At 35.8% G+C, this 19,661-nt stretch overlaps 1 protein-coding gene across 2 annotated transcripts in view; it reads right to left on the bottom strand.

Annotated features, from left to right (window-relative positions):
- LOC101896539 (probable multidrug resistance-associated protein lethal(2)03659) overlaps nt 1-19,661 on the bottom strand; it is a 62,833-nt gene that overhangs the window by 18,891 nt on the left and 24,281 nt on the right. For both annotated transcript variants that reach the window (XM_059122720.1, XM_059122721.1), the window contains exons 2-3: nt 7,824-7,928; nt 7,608-7,693 (exon numbers count right to left, since the gene is read on the bottom strand). In XM_059122720.1, coding sequence (XP_058978703.1) covers nt 7,608-7,693; nt 7,824-7,900 — 163 coding nt within the window. In that variant the 5' untranslated portion in view covers nt 7,901-7,928. The remainder of the gene's footprint in view (nt 1-7,607; nt 7,694-7,823; nt 7,929-19,661) is intronic.

Here is a 19,661-nt window from a genome sequence, read left to right as displayed (position 1 = left end):
AGTTACAAGAAGGAGTGGACCGATATATTCCATCTTCACAACACATATTTTGTTAGGGGAAATAATAGGATGTGTGAAAGATTAAGAGAATCTGATGCTTATTTCGGATTTTATATTTTGGGGGAGGTTTCAGAAGGAATAGTCCGATCTCTACCGTTATTATAACAGATCCTGTATTGATGGAAATATTCAGATGTGCAAGTCTAAATGGAATCGAATGTTAATTTTGCGTTTTATGAGCTTCATGGGTGTTCAAATTTTTAACCAGAACCAGTACCAGAATGAGTGGACCTATATATTCCATCTTCACTCTAAACCTTGGGTTGTGATCTGTGTAGTTTGGAGACAATCGGGCTCTTATATCACATATTATAAGAGTTATAGTTATTCAAAATTTTGACCCCTTACTTTACTTGATGGAGTCAAACGCTATTGCCCATTTTCGCACTGATGCAAATATTAGGATTTGGAAAGTTGGAGCAAAATCGGATTATAATTTCTATTCCTGTGCAGTAAAATATTTTTTTGAAAATTTCTACGATTCTTAGGACAGAAGGAGTGGACCGATATTGCCCATCTCCGAACTTGATCTAAGTTTGATAATAATATTACGATGTATTAAGTTTGGACCAAATACTCCCTTCGAGAGTTGTCGTGCGCATCAGCCAGACAGATGGACGAACGGACATCACTAGATCAACTCCAAATGTTCTAAAACGGATTTGGTCTAAAGAGATCTAGGGTCTAAAAATGGCATGTTTTGGCCATATCAAATGATATATACCCTCTCTAGCCATATGGCTGAGGGTATAAAAACCAAAAAGACCCATTTGTTTAATTGCTTGAGAATTATATTTTTCAACCAAAAATGTAACACTCCCTCCATCAAAAAATGTAACACTCCCCTTGTACCTTCGTTATTTTGCGATGTAAACTTTCAATACGACGATAGACGTGTACTCTTTTTTACACCCTCCACCATACACAGCATGGAGGGTATTTTAAGATCGTAATTGCGTTTGTAACTCATCGAAATAATAATATTAGACCTAACAAAGTATATATATTCTTGATCAGCATAAAATTCAAAGACGATTTAGCCCTATCCGTGCGTTCGTCTGTTGTAATCACGCTAGAGTCAAAACGAATTTAAATAAAAAACTAAAGTTTTGCACAGATCAGTCTTTTGTCTACAGGCAAGCTCAAGTTCGAAGATTGGCTATTCCGGTCCACGATATCGTATAGCCCCCATATAACGGTGCCCCCGATATTCGGTATTTTGATTATTCAAGTTACATTTTTCAATGGAATTGTCTGAAAATCCACACCACAAGTTCCTTCTCAGTATGTTACACCCTGGAAGAGAATTGTCTATATAGGTCCAAGATTTCGTATATTACCCGTGTAACGGTACCTCCCGATATTCGGTATTTTAATGATTGTAGCCAAATTTTCAATGGAGAATTTGTCTGTATAGGTCCACGATATCATATATCCCCTATGTAACGGTAGCTCCCGATATTCGGTATCTTGATGTTATTTGCAACATTATTCAACGCAATTGTTTTAAATTTCGTATTTAAAGTTCGGAATCGGTATTATAACCTACGACGAAAAATTTTCTATATAGGTCCACGTCTTCGTATAACCCCCATATAACGAATTTCATTAAAGAGGTATTTTTCGACGGTTTTTTTTCGAAAATTTTCAAGATCTTGGATGGTATTAAAAGTTTGCCCCGACCGAACTCAAGTGTTTTACTTATTTATTAGCTCTCCTTTTATAATCTGATGAATTTTCCCCTTATAGAAACCTTATACTTTATAGAAGGCAAAAAGGTGGCATACAAATCTGCTCACATTTTGCACTCCTAAATATTTGAAGCAGCGCCTTAGGTTGTGCAAGAAAATCTCCTACTGATAACTTTCCCATAAAGCGTAAAAATTTTGAATAACTTCAACGCTCATAACATGCTAAACAAATCGAAGATTTTCTTTAAACATCGTAGATCTCAATATTTTTACCAACCATTGATTTAATTTGAATATAAGATATATCCGTCCAGTTTTCCCGATTACTCAAACAAAAAGCATCAACATTTTCAGTAAAGTATAAATCGCAGTATGTATGTATCAGAGGAGTATCTAATTTCGAACAAACATCGAACAGCGCAACACCTGTATCAATGGAAGGTCAGGTGCGAAAGTAGACAAAATTGCCACACTGCCTCTGGTACCTTTCCCACAAAATATCAAAATGTGACCTCGATAATGAAAAAACCATTCTCCAGTTTCGGCCATACCGATTGAAATATTCTAAATTAGTTTTCAGCAAAATATTAAGTAACAACAAAATTTTGTCTGTAATTCTTAGTAGATTTCTCCTCGAAATATTTCAAAATTTGTTCGAGGCCCACCAGACTTATTGAGAATTTTGCCAATCAAATGTTCCAGAAAAGTGTCAAGACAATCATCTGGATACGTCATTGCCTCTTGAAAGACACAAAAGATCTAGGTTGAATGGCATGAATCAAACAACAATCAAAACGATTCTCACTACTTGCTCTGGCTACTAATGGAAGAATGGGCGATATTGCAAAATTGTCTCAAATAAAAAAATGATCCGAATCTAGTTCACCTATTTTAGTAATTGAACAATATTAAAAGAATATGGGTCATACTCCGTTAATTGTTGTGAAATAACTGCAATAAAAGTGAAGTGAAGACATAAATATTTTTCTCAGATTACGTCAAGTCACTTGCCTTTTTTTTAGGCGAAAAATATTATTTTATAATAAAGTACATATTTACATATATACATATGTATGAACGACGAAGAAAAGCTGCTTGAAAATATGCAGTATGTATGCAAATGATGAAACCGAATGTCATGGCACTCTCGAAATTCATCTTCTTAATTGACACCACAGATCAACGAACTCGCCTCACAGATAACAATTTTACATGGCGTGAACTGGACGAACAAAAAAATTCCAATCACATTTTGGAAAAAAAAAAAAATAAGAAATTGTAAACACATAAAAATGGTGTTACATGTGGGAACGATGAACATTTTTCGATTTCGTTATTTATAAGGATCAATGTAAACAAATCTTTTTTTGCGAAAGTAGTGAAAAATGAAGTGCCATACAGAATATTACAAATTATTGGCATTAAGAGGAACAGAAGAGTTCTCAATTATTGTTGCTGTGCTTACGGACATTTTGCCTTTTGTGGTAACAATAGTCGTGAAGCGAACTATCAAAATCCATGACTCAATAAGAAAGGTTGTTCAACTTCAAATCAAGTAGGAAGATGCAATTCTGTATTTAGGAGGTAGCTTTATTCTGCCTTGTGTAGTTGTACATTTTTATACCCTCCACCATAGTATGGAGGTTATATTAAGTTTGTCATTCCATTTGTAACACCTCAAAATATACATTTTAGACCCCACAATGTATATATATTCTTGATCAGCACCATCAAATATATATTATGTCTGCAGGACTTTTGGTATTGAAAATGGGCCATATAGGTCCAGGTTTTGGTATAACCCCCACATAACGGTACCTCCCGAAATTCGGTATTTTGATCATTTTACCGACAATAATCATCGGAATTCTTTCAAATTTCGTATTTTATGTTCGTAATGGCAGCCTATGACAGGAGATTGTCTGTGCAGGTCCACGTCTTCGTACAGCCTCCATACAACGGTACATCCCTATATTCGGTATTTTGATGATTTTAGCGACATTATTCACCGGAATTGTTTCAAATTTGGTATTTAAAGTTCGTAATGGATGCTACAGCCTACGACAGGGGATTGTCTGTGCAGGTCCATGTCGGTATAACAGTACCTCCCGATATTCGGTATTTTGATGATTTTAGCTACATTATTTACCGATTTTTTTAAGTTTCGCATTTGAATATTGAAATGGCTTATGACAAAAGTTTCCTATGCAGGTCCATGTCGTCGTATGGACTCTAATATAACAGCTACATTCGGTATTTTTAAGATTTTAACAGATTTTTTAACAGATTTTTAGGAATTGCCAAATTCGTTCCAAGTGGTGGAGGGTATTGAAAGTTCGGCCCGGCCAAACTTACAGCTTTTCTACTTATTTGATCCTAACTTGGTACATTGTTAACTTCGCATTAAACTTTCGTCAAGTTCGAATATTCCTTTCGAATGCTCCTTCGGCTACCTCACCACCCAAGTTATGTTTTTTCATTTCACTCCACCATGCATAGTATGGAGGGTATAGTAAGTTCGTCATTCCCTTTGTTAACTCATCGAAATAATTATTTTAGACCTAATAAAGTATATATAATTTGGGCTATATCGGTCCACGATATCGTAAAGCCGCCATATAACGGTTCCCCCCGCTATTCGGTATTTTCATGATTTTAGCCACATTTTCCAATGGAACTGTCTGAAAATCCACACAAAGGGTTCCTTCTGAGCATTTTGCCCACTGGAAGAGAATTGTCTATATAGGTCCACGATATCGTATGTCCCACATATAACGGTACCTCCTTTATTCGGTATTTTGATGATATTAGCGACGTTATTCAACGGAATTATTTCGCATTTGAAGTTCGGAATCGGTACTACAGCCTATGACAAAAAATTACTTATGCAGGTCGACAGGTTGACTGCTCCACATTCCGCACGAATAAGAGGAGAATGTCACTGTTCCCCAAACTTAACCATAATGCCACCCATTCTGATACATAACGTGACTATAACGTCAGACCATCACCCGATAATCGACTTCATTAGAAAATCGCCGATTTCATAACCTCTGAGCGCCGCCAATTCCTTTACCATGAGAAATCTCACTGGCCTGAATTCAGCGTTTATTGGTGTATATAGCTTCAGAAAGCTGCTCATCCCTTCTGTTGTTCGGGTAGCAGTACGGATTTTCCGAGACATTGGCAAAGCTGCAGCCACTCGCTAATACCTGCTGTTCAAATACCGGAAATAAGACCAAATCTCATGATAATCTAAAACATCTGAAGTGTTGCAACAATGGAACCGATATGAGTAAGCTGGGGGTAGAAGTTAAATCGCTCTCGAACCCCGGTAAAAAGGATGATAGGACCACGGTAACTTTTAAGAACGTAACGATGACTGATCCGAAGAAGTGCGCTGTATATGGTAATGTTTAAACAACTTAATACACAACAAAAATTCTCAATCGGTCGCTAGCCACCCACGTCGTTCCCGAAGCCTGGAAATGGACCAGATGGCTCATTGCTAGTAGCACAGACTCATAAGGCTTTACTCATCCCCAGCAGCAGAGGAAGTTATCCAGTTGCCGACCATAAACCCGAATTCCGTCCAAACATAGTACCACAATTTACGCCATACCCACACATATCAGTCGAACACTAAACTAGAACAAGTCGAGTAATAGGACAGTCTTGATAGCCCTTAACTATCAAATTGCATTTGGTGCAGTGAAATACGCCACACTATTTGAGTATGTAGAGAGAACTACTATCCGGGAAAGTTTGAAACGTTAGATAATCAACGATCTCGATAATCTGAAATTTGATGAGAAAAAGGAAAGCTAGAGGAAGAAACCCAGTTCTGGTTAAGCTGAGCCAGACAGTTGTGACATTGTTTTGTCAACGATTGGCGTTCTCTTATCACCAAAACGATCAATTCCAATTCAATTGATTTGCTGTTTTCTAACATTCCATTAAGAGACTTATGTTTAGTCATTCACTTGTATTCACAGAAACATGCGCTGTTTCTTTGTCTACGGCCCTGTCATTGTCGCAATTTCGATCTATTTGTTGTTGTTTTTTACTTTGCTTTGTCTATCACAATGTGGCACAATGACGTTACAATCAATTGAAATCAATTAAATATTGCATTGCTGCAATAATCGCCTATTGATTTGATTCAATTCTAGTGATTGAAATTCTCGAGCAAAAAAAAAAACTCAATTTAGTACAGTAATTTTTCGTTGAAGGCAATCGATCAACAATGACAGGTGGCTATCTGTTGCATTTATCAGTTCTGGATTTTTATACCCTATGTCACATTGTAATATCCCGCATTAAGTCTTTGGAAACGAGGAAGGCTCATAGTTCCTTTTAGTGATCTCCATAGAATCACATTCTGGGTCGATTTATGCATGTCCGTCCATGTATTTTTATACCCTCCCCCCATATACTGGTACCACCCGATATTCAGAGTTTTGATGATTTTTGTCACATTTTTCCAAAGATTTGTCAAAAAATTTGTATTTGTAGTTCATAATGGATTCTAGCTTCGGTGGCAGAAAGTTTAATATTTAGGTAAACGTTTGCTAAAAGCGCACATATAACGATACCCACCGATATTCGGTATTTTTATAATCCTACAGGGTGAAATCAAAAAACTGCAACCAACTTCGTAAGCCACTCGTCCGACAGCTGTTAAAATTTTTCCAATGACAGTTCATTAAAAGTATTTTGGTGAGAATTTTCCAAAAAAAAAGTTATTCGTGATGGAATTTAAGCGTGATAGTGTGATTTCGTTAGAGCACTCCAACATTTAAATGTGAATACATCTTTTGTGTCTCGTACTATCGCTCGTTACCATGATACTGCATCAGCAGAAATGGTTCGAAAAGTAAAGAAGCGACTTGATCGAAACCCAGTGATCTAAGTGGCCGAAAAATGGCTCGTGAGCTAACATATCGCAATATTCCATTCAGAAAATATTAAAAAATAAGCTCGGGGTAAAGCCATTGAAATTCCAGCAGTTTGTAAACAAACAAATGATCGTGTTTTCTTGCCAAAGAGGTCAGCTTAAAATGTGCACCTTCGGTTGGCCACCAGAATTCAAGCACCGGCCATGGTGATGGTGTGGGCCGCCATAACAACCGATGGTCGCTCTCCGCTCGTATTAATCGACCGTGGCATCAGAACAAATGCCGAATATTTTCACGAAAATATTCTGGAGGGTGTATTAAAGCCTTGGGCACGCAAACATTTTGGCCGCACACCTTGGACATTCCAACGGGACTCAGCACGCGCCACCCAAGAACGGATACAAAATGAGGCTCCTCGCTTCATTTCTAGCGCACAATGCCCAAAAAAATCTTCGGATACCAATCCGATGGTCTATTGTGTCTGGAGTATTTTGGAAAGCAAGGTTGGCACTAAAAATACCAAAGTGTCGATCACCTCAAGCAAGCGCTTCGCCGGAAATGGGCCGAAATGCCGCAGAGCAACTTTCGGAAGCGTGTGACGGCTTCGTGCTAAAGGTAACCAATTCGAACAAATTTAAACTTATTCTAAAATTTGATGTTATTTCCGACATTTTTTGCTCTCATTCAATAAAATTAAAACAAAAATGTAAAAATTATGACGTTTGACTTTATTGCAGTTTTATTATCTCACCCTGTATAAAAACGTATACCAAAAAAAAAAAAACGGTTGACCAATATAACATCCGATATGATATGAAAATTAAATTATATTATTTTATTTGTTTATTTATTTAAAATCATGCGGATTTTTATTCGAAAATATATTCATTATTCGAAAAAATATTTTAAATTATTCATTTACATTTACACCAAAAATAAAAAGGAATTATTTATTTACCTGATTTGTGTTCATTTAATGCCCGATAGAGATCTTTGGTATCTAGAGTTTTTTTACGTCCCTTAAAAAATGTTGGCAGTGTGTACCTATGGAAACGAAACGGAATATAAAAATTATTGATTACAAATCAACAAATAGATTGATCAAAATGTATAAATTACGAAATGGATATGTTCTTTAAATAAAATGGAACCTATGGAACCCAAATCAACTTACCAAAAACATAATCGTGCCAATATGTTCGTCCGCTCGTAGGGATTTTGCGGCAATTCATTTGGTTTAACCGATTGCATTGTAACGATTCGATGATCCTATAGCCAGCTAAAATGAAAAACATGCAACGAAAAGAACATGTTAATAAGGAAAAATGGAAGGAAGAATCATTTGTAATAATTTTGAATGTTTGGGAATTTTTTAAAAGTTTTAGGAAAAATATATACAGAGATCCCCAATCAAAATGGATGACATAACATTCTCTAAAAGTGGCAAATTATTGGTAGACAGTTTCGAAAAAAAGTTAAATGAAATGCAAACCTCGAAAATCTTTCAATTTTTGGGATCATCCAAAAGAAGATGAAGGCGAGAGAGAAAAAGACAAGAAAATGAATTAAACAAGTAAGCAAAGGCTACAGTCGAGCGGGGCCGACCGTTAAATACCCTACAACACTATAATAAACGATACAGTTTATATAGGCGAGATACTCGAAAGAATTCCACAAGATATTGTGACAAATTATAAAAGAAAACCATCAGGTTTCGTTCTCTATTTTTCGAATAATAGCAACTCAAACGAATTTGCTTATTTCCAATTTATTGGTAGATGTCGTAAATGGTCTTCCTAGAACTGGAACCAATATTTCCCAAAGACCTATAATCTCTCAGAAGTGGCAAAAGATTAACATTTATTATTGGTTTTTGACTGAAACGCATCTATATGAGATACAGACATTTGACTATATTCTTCAACGAAATCAGCGTTAACGAAATAGTCAGAAGTGCGTCTTTCCTGTATTTGTGAATTCTCGAAAAAGTCTCTGGAATGGACATTTTCGTATTTTGTCTACAAAAGTTGGCAAACTCCTTCACACATTGAAGAAGTGCGTCTTTCCTGTATTTGTGAATTCTCGAAAAAGTCTCTGGAATGGACATTTTCGTATTTTGTCTACAAAAGTTGGCAAACTCCTTCACACATTGAATATTTTTGGATGGCCATCCAAAACTGCTTGGCTTTTGCAATGTCCGGTAACCCCCTTTCAAATATGCGTGATGATCGGGCGATAATTACGACCTGCCGACAATTTTGCAGTTTTTGGGTCCATTTCAACCCCTAAATATATGGCGATCATCTCCAAAAAGAGTAGGCTTCTATTCTGACCCTCATCTTATCCCCATGCAAAATTTCGTTAGGATCGGGCCATAAATGGGATCTGTATATGATATTCAGATGTCACAACTACTTAGTTTTGTTAGCTGTAGAAATATTACCAAATGTTTAATTCAAAATGAAAATATGCCAAAAATATGACAAAATTGAAAAAATATGAGAAAATTTTACAAAATCAATATTTTCATCTTTAGAGAGATATTTTTATGCGATTTTTTTAGACGTTTTTTCTTTCCTGCCAAGAGGCCATTCTGAGTTAATGAGAACTGTCGAAATCAGTTCAGCCGTTCTCGACATATAAGAGATCTTTCAAGCATATCTTCTTTGATAAACATATGTATCGCACATATTTTGCTATATATCCGATTTGTACGATGTTAACATCAATGTAAAGGTCAGAAGTAACCTTGTCATGGCTTTGTGATTTCGCCGGGATTTAAAATATTCGCGGTTTAATGAAAAATTTGGAATTTTTTCAACACAAAATATATGGTCTATTTTACCCGCTAAATATTATCCGATGACCACCCAAATTGGTAGGCTTCTTCCCCGTCCTAAACTCTAGCTACATGCGAAATTCCGCGTCGATTGGTCTATAATTGCGACCTGTATAGCTACTGCAAAATCCGACATTTTTTCAGTATTTGGTCCATTTCAACCCCTAAACATTTGGCGATCATCTCAAAAAGAAATAGGGTTCTATTCTGGCCCAACCCCGACCTCCATTCCAAATTTCGTGAAGATCAGGCCATAATTGCGACCTGTAGAGTGATTACAAATTAACATGGACAGACGGACGGACGGACATACATAGCTAGATCGACTCAGCTCGGCGAGCTAGGATGATCCATATATACTTTCCTATGTGGGAAACCAATATTTCGTGGTGTTACATAATTTTTGGCCCAATCAAACTTATAATACCCCCAACACATAGTGTTGTAGGGTATAAAAAGAAATATAGATATGAGGTAGAAGAAATTAATATCGGAAATTGTTTAGAAAGCGTTGGCATGGATTCCTAGTTTTTGGTCAGATTTGGTTGTTAAGAATTTAATGGCCAGGATTGTCATCCTTGGTGAACGTTACCACGCTCTTGACCTGCAGCATATATTGTTTATACCCTCAGTCATATGATCAAAACGTGCCTCATCGAAATAAGGTCTCTTGGAACCAAATCCGTTTCAGGACATTTGGAATCGATCCAGAGGTGCCCGTCCTTCTGTCTGGCTGGTACGCACGATAACTCTCGAAGGGAGTATCCAATTTGGACCAAACTTGGAACATCATAGTATTATTATCAATCTTAGATCGAGTTCCTATGTGGGCAATATCGACCTACTCCTTGTTGTACCTCTGGTACCACAAATGGTCAAAATTTTCAAATAAATTTAACTCAAAGAAAGAGAAAGAGCTATTCGATTTCCTTTAAAACTTTGCAATCCTTAATATTTGTGTCAGTGCTTGGTAAGGTGCTAAAATTGACAATATCGGGGTACTCTTTCTAGTACCTCTCTCACAAAGAGTCAACATTTTGAATAATCGCAACGCTTTTATAATATAAAAGGAGAGTCTGATTGTCTCCGCATTTCCAATATTTTTAACAATTTTACATCTGATATGAAGATGGGATAGATCGGACCACTTCTTCTGGTACCCGTTCCCCACAAAGGGCCAAAACTTTGAATACCAATCACCCTCATCAAATACAAAATGAACATCCAATCCTTATCAAACTTTGCACACCCCAATATTTTTACAAACACAAGATCTGTTGTGAGTATGGAATTTATTGGCCTACTGATTCTGTTACCTCGGCTACAAGGGACAACACTTTTAATATTAAAATGTCTCATTACATTCGAAACAGGTTAGCGATTTCCTTCACACTTCCTGTACGAGTATCTCCAACCATTGATTCAATGAAATTATGGGATATGTCGATCGACTTTTTCTACTACCTCTCTACAAAAGTTCATGACATCGACTGAGGGTATACATCTGTGGCCAAAACCGACTTATACTTTTTCACTTATTCTTTGGACCTTTGGCAGATCCTTTACACATATGATCAGTAGTCCAACTGGCAAAACATGAATATAAACAACGTGTGGTCACAATGCCCAGATTTCGTCAGCTGTAATATTATATTTCTTAGATTTCCTCTCTTTGAAGGGATTTTTTTATTTTTTATATCAGTATTGTGCCAAGAAAGCGGTCTTTTTGAGTTAAAAAAGAGATTCACTTATTTTTATCGCTTTTAGTTTATTTAGCACAACAGTGCCGAAACTCTTTGGTGTTGAAAAGAAAAAGCATTGGATTTTTATGGGATATAAATAGAACTGAAGCGGAAATTCGGTTTGGCTGAGCCTTTGATATTCTCTGCCATGAAATGTTGATAAATAAAATTTAACTTGGAACTTAAGATAGTAACAACTGCAGCCGACACCGTGGGAAAAAGGTTTAGATTTTCTTATGATATTTGAAATTTGTTGAGGCTGCTTTTCAAGATGTGGAACTTTTTTAATTTTTTTTATTTATAATGTCAATCTACAGTCAATAATCCATAATAGTATCGGAAAAAGAATATTTTTTTTCAGAAAATAGCAAAAGAACTTTTTTTCAAACTCACTCGTATTTACAGGGTGAGATGAAAAAACTGCAACCAACTTCAGACTGCAGTCATTTCTAAGCCACTCGACAGTTGTTAAAATTATTCCAGTGACAGCTCATCAAATCCTTTACAAGCGTTCAAAAGCATTTTGGTAAGAATTTTCCAAAAAAAGTTATTCGTGATGGAATTCAAGCGTGATAGTGTGATTTCTTTATATTTGGCTGGAAAACCACAAGTGGCTATCGTTGGAACACTCCAACATTTCAATGTGAATAAATCTTTTGTGTCTCGTACCATCACTCGTTACCGCGTGCTGATAGTGTAGCCCGACGTCAAGGAAGTGGACGGAAGAAAACAGCAACACCAAAGTAAAGAAGCGACTTGATCGAAATCCGCGTCGCAGTGGCCGAAAAATGGCTCGTGAGAATTATTGTGTCTGGAGTATTTTGGAAAGCAAGGTTGGCACTAATGAATACCGAAGTGTCGATAACCTCAAGTTAGCGCTTAGCCGGAAATGGGCCAACATTCGGGCAGCGTGTGACGGTTTCATTGGCCGTTTGAAGGCTATAATTCGTGCCAAAGGTGACCAATTCGAACTAATCAAAACTTATTCTGAAATTTGACGCTTTCCGACATTTTTTTGCTTTCATTCAATAAAATTGAAAAACAAAAAAATTTAAATTATGGCGTTTGACTTTGTTGCAGTTTTTTTATCTCATCCTGTAAGCGTAATCAACATAAAATTCTAAGTCGATTTAACGATATCAGTCTGTCTGTCCATTTGTCAGTCTGTTGAAATCACGATGGAGCGTCAAAATTTAGCAGAACAATTTGTATTGTGTCTAGGATGGTTGGTATTGAAAATGAGACATATCGGTCCACATTTTGGTATAGTCCCAATACAACGGTACCTCTGGGTATTCGGTATTTTGATGATTTTTGCACCTTTTCTTCGCGGATTTATCTAAAGATTGGTATTTGTGTGTCCTAAAGAGCTCTAGCTCCTTTGGCGAAACATTGTATGTATAGGTCCTCGTTTTTGTATAGCCCTATATAGCGGTACCCCCCGATATTCGATATTTTGATGATCTTTGCCACATTTTCCCACGAATATGTCTAAAAATTGGTATTTGTGTGGGGGCCATGCAATTTTATACAATTTTAGACAATTTTATACTTCAAGGATTGTCATCTACCAAATCTTCTTAAATATCACATTTGAAACAATTTCGTGGGTAAATAAGACTAGACTGTGAAACGTGGATCTAAATATTCAATGTTTTGCCGCCACTCATTATGACCTACAAATATCAATTTTTAGACAAATCCGTGGAAAATGTTTCAAAAACCATCAAAATACCGAATATTGGAAGGTACCGGTATATGGCGGCTACGTAGATCGATATATCTCATTTTCAATACCAACCATCATAGACACAATACAAATTGCTCTGCCAAATTTTGAAGCTCTACGTCAAATAAAGTGCGTTGTATATTTCAACTGACAGACAGGCGGACGACGTTTAATCGTCTTAGAATTTTATGTTGAGCATGTAAATATGGGGTCTACGACGAATATTTAGAGATGTTACAAATGGAATGACAAAGTTAATATATTTATATATAGCAAAGGAGTAACATTTCAAGTCACAAAAAGAAAATAGTTTGAAAAGTACGGGAATGGAAAAGTAACAACACTGAGTAAAGACGTCAAAATTATGTCGACAATAATGATGCTATCAAGCAGCTGTTGAAAATAAAATTACAAAGTTATTTTGTGTTTTTCTGTTACTTTTATTTACATTTTTACTGTCATTAAAATATCAAATTCGATGTTTGAAGTAGTTCCACTTGTGCTTTTCAAAATTTTTATAGAAAACATACAGATTGCAGGAGAGACCGCCATTTTTGTTAAAAGAGAAGTGAACATGTTGCAATTTTTGGGAGCACAGGAACGTGTTTTTAGACAAAATTTACAAAGGTGGCAAAAGTGGGATACTTTCTGAATAAACTAATGGATAATATTTCATAAATAGCAGATAAAATTGGTGATATGGCAACACATAACTCCAACCTTCCAACAGTACAGAACATCCACTCTCTTTGATGTGATGTAACAACGAAATCATATAATACTGAAAACTTTAAATTTATTTCTATAAATCTGAAATACTTGTTTATAAAACCAACACATGGACTCATGCGGGTTTTGAGTTTCAAACAGAAGGGAAAGGAAATAAAGAATATAAACAAGCAATATTCCAACAAGATATTCAGAACCAAACAATGCAAATCATCTTATTGCGTCTGATTTATTGTTATTTTTCATTTATTTTTTTGTTATTTTGTATTTTTTTTTTGTTTTATTGCCGAACGATTTTTGACAAATCTCAACATGTCAATTTAATAAACAAAAAATACAAATAAAAGAATAACAACATTACAAAGTCTCCCCAACTGATAATACCGTCCAGCGCAATGAATTTATCAATATTATTTTGTATTGTACTGACCCGAACTGAGAACAGTGAGTACTCAAACGCAAATCAATTCGCACGAAATTAAAAGGTAATTGACTTTAATAACACTCTCCGATAATAATCATTATCTTCAAGTCAATTGAATTAATTGGGAATTAGAGAACCGCCCGCCAGCCAGCCACCCCGCCCGCACTTCAATTGTTTTATGGTGCCAAAAGAGGTAGCCAGGCGATTAATTCAAACTACCCAAATACCGTTCGTTCGTTCGTCTGTCCGTCCGTCTGTTTATTTAGAGAATTTTTTATTGCTCAAATTCAATTCGTGATTTACTCGCATTTTTTGTTGTTACTTTTGCGTTTATTGTTCTCCTCTTCCATATATAGCAGTCACAACATCGCTTATTTCGTTTGCAATAACAACAAAATACCTCAAATCTTATCTAAAAGGGAACTACAACTTTGTTCGAGTAACTGCCAAATAGTTGGAAATGTAAACATTGCGAGAGGTGTAGACAAAAGCTATGAAGAATTATTAAACAAATCGAACGTTTTTTTTTTTTATAATCCTACCCCCATCCCACGAGTAGGACTTGCGGTGATTCAGAATTCAATTTTTCCTAGCAAAAGGTATAAACGAAGAGGAACTCAACAACAACAAGGCGGTGTAGTAACTCAAAAGTAACATTCCACCTGAGGGTAGAGGAAACATAAGAACCCATTATGACCAACAAATACCAATTTTTAGACAAATCCGTGAAAAAAAAATGTGACAAAAACCATCAAAATACCGAATATCGGGAGTTAGCGTTATATGGGGTCCATTCCAAAACGTAGACATATACATGCAATGTTCCGCCACCGGAGCTAGAACCTATTATAACCAACAAATACCAATTTCCAGACAAATCCGTAAAAATAAATGTGGCAGAAATCATGAAATATCAGGAGGTAACGTTATATGGGGGCTATACCAAAGCGTGGACCCATACAAACAATGTTTCGCCACAAGAACTAGGACCCATTATGACCTACAAATACCATTTTTCAGACAAATCCGTGAGGAAAAGTGTGCAAAAATCATCAAAATACCGAATATCAGGAGGTACCGTAATATGGGGACTATACCAAAACGTGGACAGACATATATCTAATTTTCAATACCAACCATCCTAGACACAATACAAATTGTTCTGCTAAATTTTGACGCTCTACGTCAAATAATGTGGGCTGCATCGTGATTTCAACAGACAGACGGACATCGTTAAATCGACTTAGAAGTTTATGCTGATTATGAATATATATACTTTATGGGGTCTACGACGAATATTTAGGGATGTTACAAACGGAATGACAAAGTTAATATACCCTCCTTTCCAAGGTGGAGGGTATAAAAATATGAGTAGGGTGAATGAGTATAAATTATGAGCCGAAATTGAACCAAGACAACCTAAAAGTGGGAATGCATAAAAAAACTCTTTTGACTCTCTTTAGTCATCGTCTGGCTTCTCCTAAAAAAAGAACAAAAAAGCGTAGGACCAAAATCGAACTAAGTCAAACTAAAGCTTTTTTGTTCCTCTACGAAGAAATGAACTAACGACTTAAGCCAGTCAGTAAAGCGTTTTATGTATTCTGAAGTTATACATCAGCACTGCTCAAAACCGTGTGCTAGCACACGAGTCCAAAAAGAGATTCTTTAAGAAAAAACTAAAAATTGTATTTTCCTTTATATATAGTTATTCATTTCAATTGTTTTTTAATTTAGATGTCGTCCAAAATTATTAATAAAGCGGATTTTTACAAAAAATTGTTTAAATTATATTTGTAATTTTTTTTTTGATTATTTAAACTAATCAAGAAAAATCGGAGAGAATACAGCCAAAATGAAAATCGTGAGACGACAGAAACATTTTGTGGTGAGAGCCGAGATTCGAATTTTGTGGAGGACATAGAATATGTTGTGGAAGCTGCTGATTATTTTCGGCTATCTCTTAAAGATTTTTCGACTCCAAAATTGACTTTGCAAGAATATTTTTAAAAAATGATATATTGAAACAGCACCTTCTTTATTTGTTGAAAATTGCAAAAGGTTTGGTCAGCCCTGAAGAGATAGAGCTTTTAGATAATGTGGTGAAGCTAGCACTTAATATACAAATATCTTTTGAAAAACTTTTAAACATTTTTATGTGTATTCAAAAACTAAACGACTGTGTTCCAAGTAAACAAACGGCAAAGTATTTTTCCGCTTTTATTCGAAGTGAAATTAAAATTCATAAAAAAATCCATTTAAAATCAATTAATTATTTGTTTTCTTTATATTTTTTTTATTGTTTCCAACATCATAACGGACAAATGAGATAACTGCTAGAATTTCTTGGACGATTGTTTGTTTTTCTTGTTCATGCCGGGTTTCGATGGCCTTCGAATAAGGCATAAAATACAAAGTAGTTGATGAATTTATGGTTTAAGATAAAATGGATGAATATAAACAATTTTTGAAAACTATTTAGAAAAAACGCAATTGGAAACGGTTTCCAACATTATTACACCCAACAATTGATATGGATTATTTTTGCTTCCCATGGGGATGTATGGAAGATATGTCATGTGGAGATTAATTAAAAATTTGATAGCAACAACAACAATGGGGGTGTTAAAAAAATAAATTTAAAATCTTATATTTTCAATGCAGCAAGCCAATAATGTTTTATATTTTTATAATTTTGAAGGTCAATTTTGTTAATTTTTTTTAATATAGTCTCCATTAAAAATCCGGAGAAAATTCTGTATTCATATATATGGATTCCGAAAATGGTCTCTTGTAGGAAGATTGTGTAAGTTATGCTTTCCAAAAGATTTGCTTTTTCACTGCTATCTATATGCTTGAAAATGCAGGGAAAACTACTGATTTTCTCGCTTATAGATTAATGTATGCGTAATGTATAAAATCTGCTTCATATACCTATATATGTACAGGGTGAGATGAAAAAACTTCAACAAACTTCAGACTGCTGTCATTTCTAAACCACTAGTCCGACAGCTGCTAAAATTATTCCAGTGACAGCTAATTACATTGTTTACGAGCGCACAGAAGCATTTCCAGAAAAAAGTTATTCGTGATGGAATTCAAGCGTGATAGTGTGATTTCATTATATTTATACTTGGCTATCGTTAGAGCACTCCAGCATTTAAATGTGAATAAATCTTTTGTGTCTCGTACCATCGCTCGTTACCGCAATACTGGTAGCGTAGCCCGACGTCAAGGAAGTGGATGGAAGCAAACAGCAACATCAGCAGAAATGGTTCGAAAAGTAAAGAAGCGACTTATCGAAACTCGTGTCGCAGTGGCCGAAAAATGGCTCGTGAGCTGAACATATCGCAATATTCCATTCGGCAAATATTGAAAAATGAGCTCGGAGTAAAGCCAATAAAATTCCGAAAAGTGCAATAATTTACATCGCAACAGAAAGAAAATAGACTCAAAAGAGGTAAAGAGTTGCTTCGCTTGGCCGAAAGTGGTGAACTGCCGAATTTGGTTTTCTTCGATGAGAAAACATTCGTGTCCAGCAGTTTGTAAACAAACAAATCGTGTTTACTTGCCAAAGAGGTCAGCTGAAAATGTACACCTTCGGTTGGCGACCAGAACTCCAGCGCCGGACGTGGTGATGGTGTGGGCCGCCATAACAGCCGATGGTCGCTCTCCGCTCGTATTAATCGACCTTGTCATTAGAATAAATGCCGAATATTATCGCGAACATATTCTGGAGGATGTATTAAAGCCTTAGGCACGTAAACATTTTGGCCGCAGACCTTGGACATTCCACAGGACTCAGCACGCGCCACCCAAGAATGGTTACAAAATTAGGTTCCTCGCTCCACTTCCAGCGCACAATGGCCACCAATATCTCCGGATACCAATCCGTTGGACTATTTTGTTTGGAGCATTTTGGAAAGTAAGGTTGGCAGGCATTGAAAAATACCAAAGTGGCCGGGAATGGGCCAAAATACCGCAGAGCAACATTCGAGCAGCGTGTGACGGTTTCATTGGCCGTTTGAAGGTCATAATTCGTACCAAAGGTGGCCAATTCGAACAAATCTAAACTTATTCTAAAATTTGATGCTATTTCCGACAATTGTTGCTTTCATTTAATAAAATTTAACAAAAAATGTAAAAATTATGGCGTTTGACTTTGTTGCAGTTTTTCTATCTCACCCTATATATGTATTCCGAATTTGGTTTCTTTTTGGAAGAATGAGTAAGTTATGCTTTCCAAAAGTTTTCCTTTTTTACTGCTCTATATCTGAAAACCTAGGCAAAACGACGACTTTTCTCGCTTACACAGTAATGCATACGTAATGTATAATATCAGCTTTATGGCTTTGCATACCTTTTCTAGTTTCCTTTAGTAAACATAAATATACAGTATTTCAATCGGAAGTAGGTTTCGGGTGTAGCAAGTAAGGAGAATATGATCACTCTCAATAAAGATGCCGAATTATTAAGACCTATCATCTATCCACAGCATAAACAAGAATGACATTGTCAGATTTCTCGTGTGATTGTGTGCCAATCTATTCGTGTGTCAATTCCGAGATCTTACAGATTGTTCTCCTCATTTTCAATAGTTTTCCCAATTCCTTGAATATGTTTATATTCCACTACCTTCAATTCAAAGTTTTTTCCCCATTAATTCACATTATCAATTACCAACATTTTCCCCGTTAAGAATCGCATATGCATATCTGCTTTCGTTGGAATTTTGAAAACCACATGGCGAAAACAATGCCATCGAAACATAGCCATAATATAACCTTAACCTTTCATTGTTCGCAGACTTCCATAAATTATCTAATGTTACCTGTTTGACTCATCAATTTCAATTACCACGTGGTTGGGTTAATTAAATACCAGAGGTTCTGTTAACAACAGGTGATTGCTAAAATACATTCCAGTATCCATTAATGCCAACATACATACGTACATACGTTCTGACGTATGTTCATAACTTCTGGTAGATAAATACAAAGTAGCAACAACAAAACCATGTAAATGATGAAAATAATAATTATTATTTTTTTTTTATCAGACATCGTGTCCAACTCATGGCCATTACAACCGCGCAATAGTCGAGTGGTATTTGCAATAGAATAAAGTGGCTGGCACTTTTCCGATATTTTAACCATTGTGACAGTCATTTATCATTATTTCACTTCACATTTTCAACGAAAGAAGAGCGGCGCTAAAGTGAAACAAACGCCGTTTTGTTGTCTTTGTATTTCGTTCGTTTCATGTTTTTCTTTTCATCCAAATGGAATCTTAAAGAGCTGCCCTAAATACTGGTAATAGTTTTTCATCTCTTATTCCATTGTCATAAGATGGGATATAGTGGCATCACAATTATTGTTACACTCAATGGAAAAAGTTTGAATACACGAGACTAAATCTTTGGACAAAGCAATTCTCTCATAGCAAATTTTACAGTTCTCTCTTCTACCAGTTTTACGATCAATAAGTTAAAAAGTATCAGTTGGTTTTGCCTTCAGATGTATACCCTCAGCCAATGTTCGATTATTTAAATA

Source organism: Musca domestica, unplaced genomic scaffold (genome assembly GCF_030504385.1).
Source record: "Musca domestica strain aabys unplaced genomic scaffold, Musca_domestica.polishedcontigs.V.1.1 21, whole genome shotgun sequence".
NCBI lineage: Eukaryota > Metazoa > Arthropoda > Insecta > Diptera > Muscidae > Musca > Musca domestica.
The sequence above is the reverse complement of the archived record's forward strand: the minus strand, read 5'-3'. Positions and strand labels throughout refer to the sequence as shown.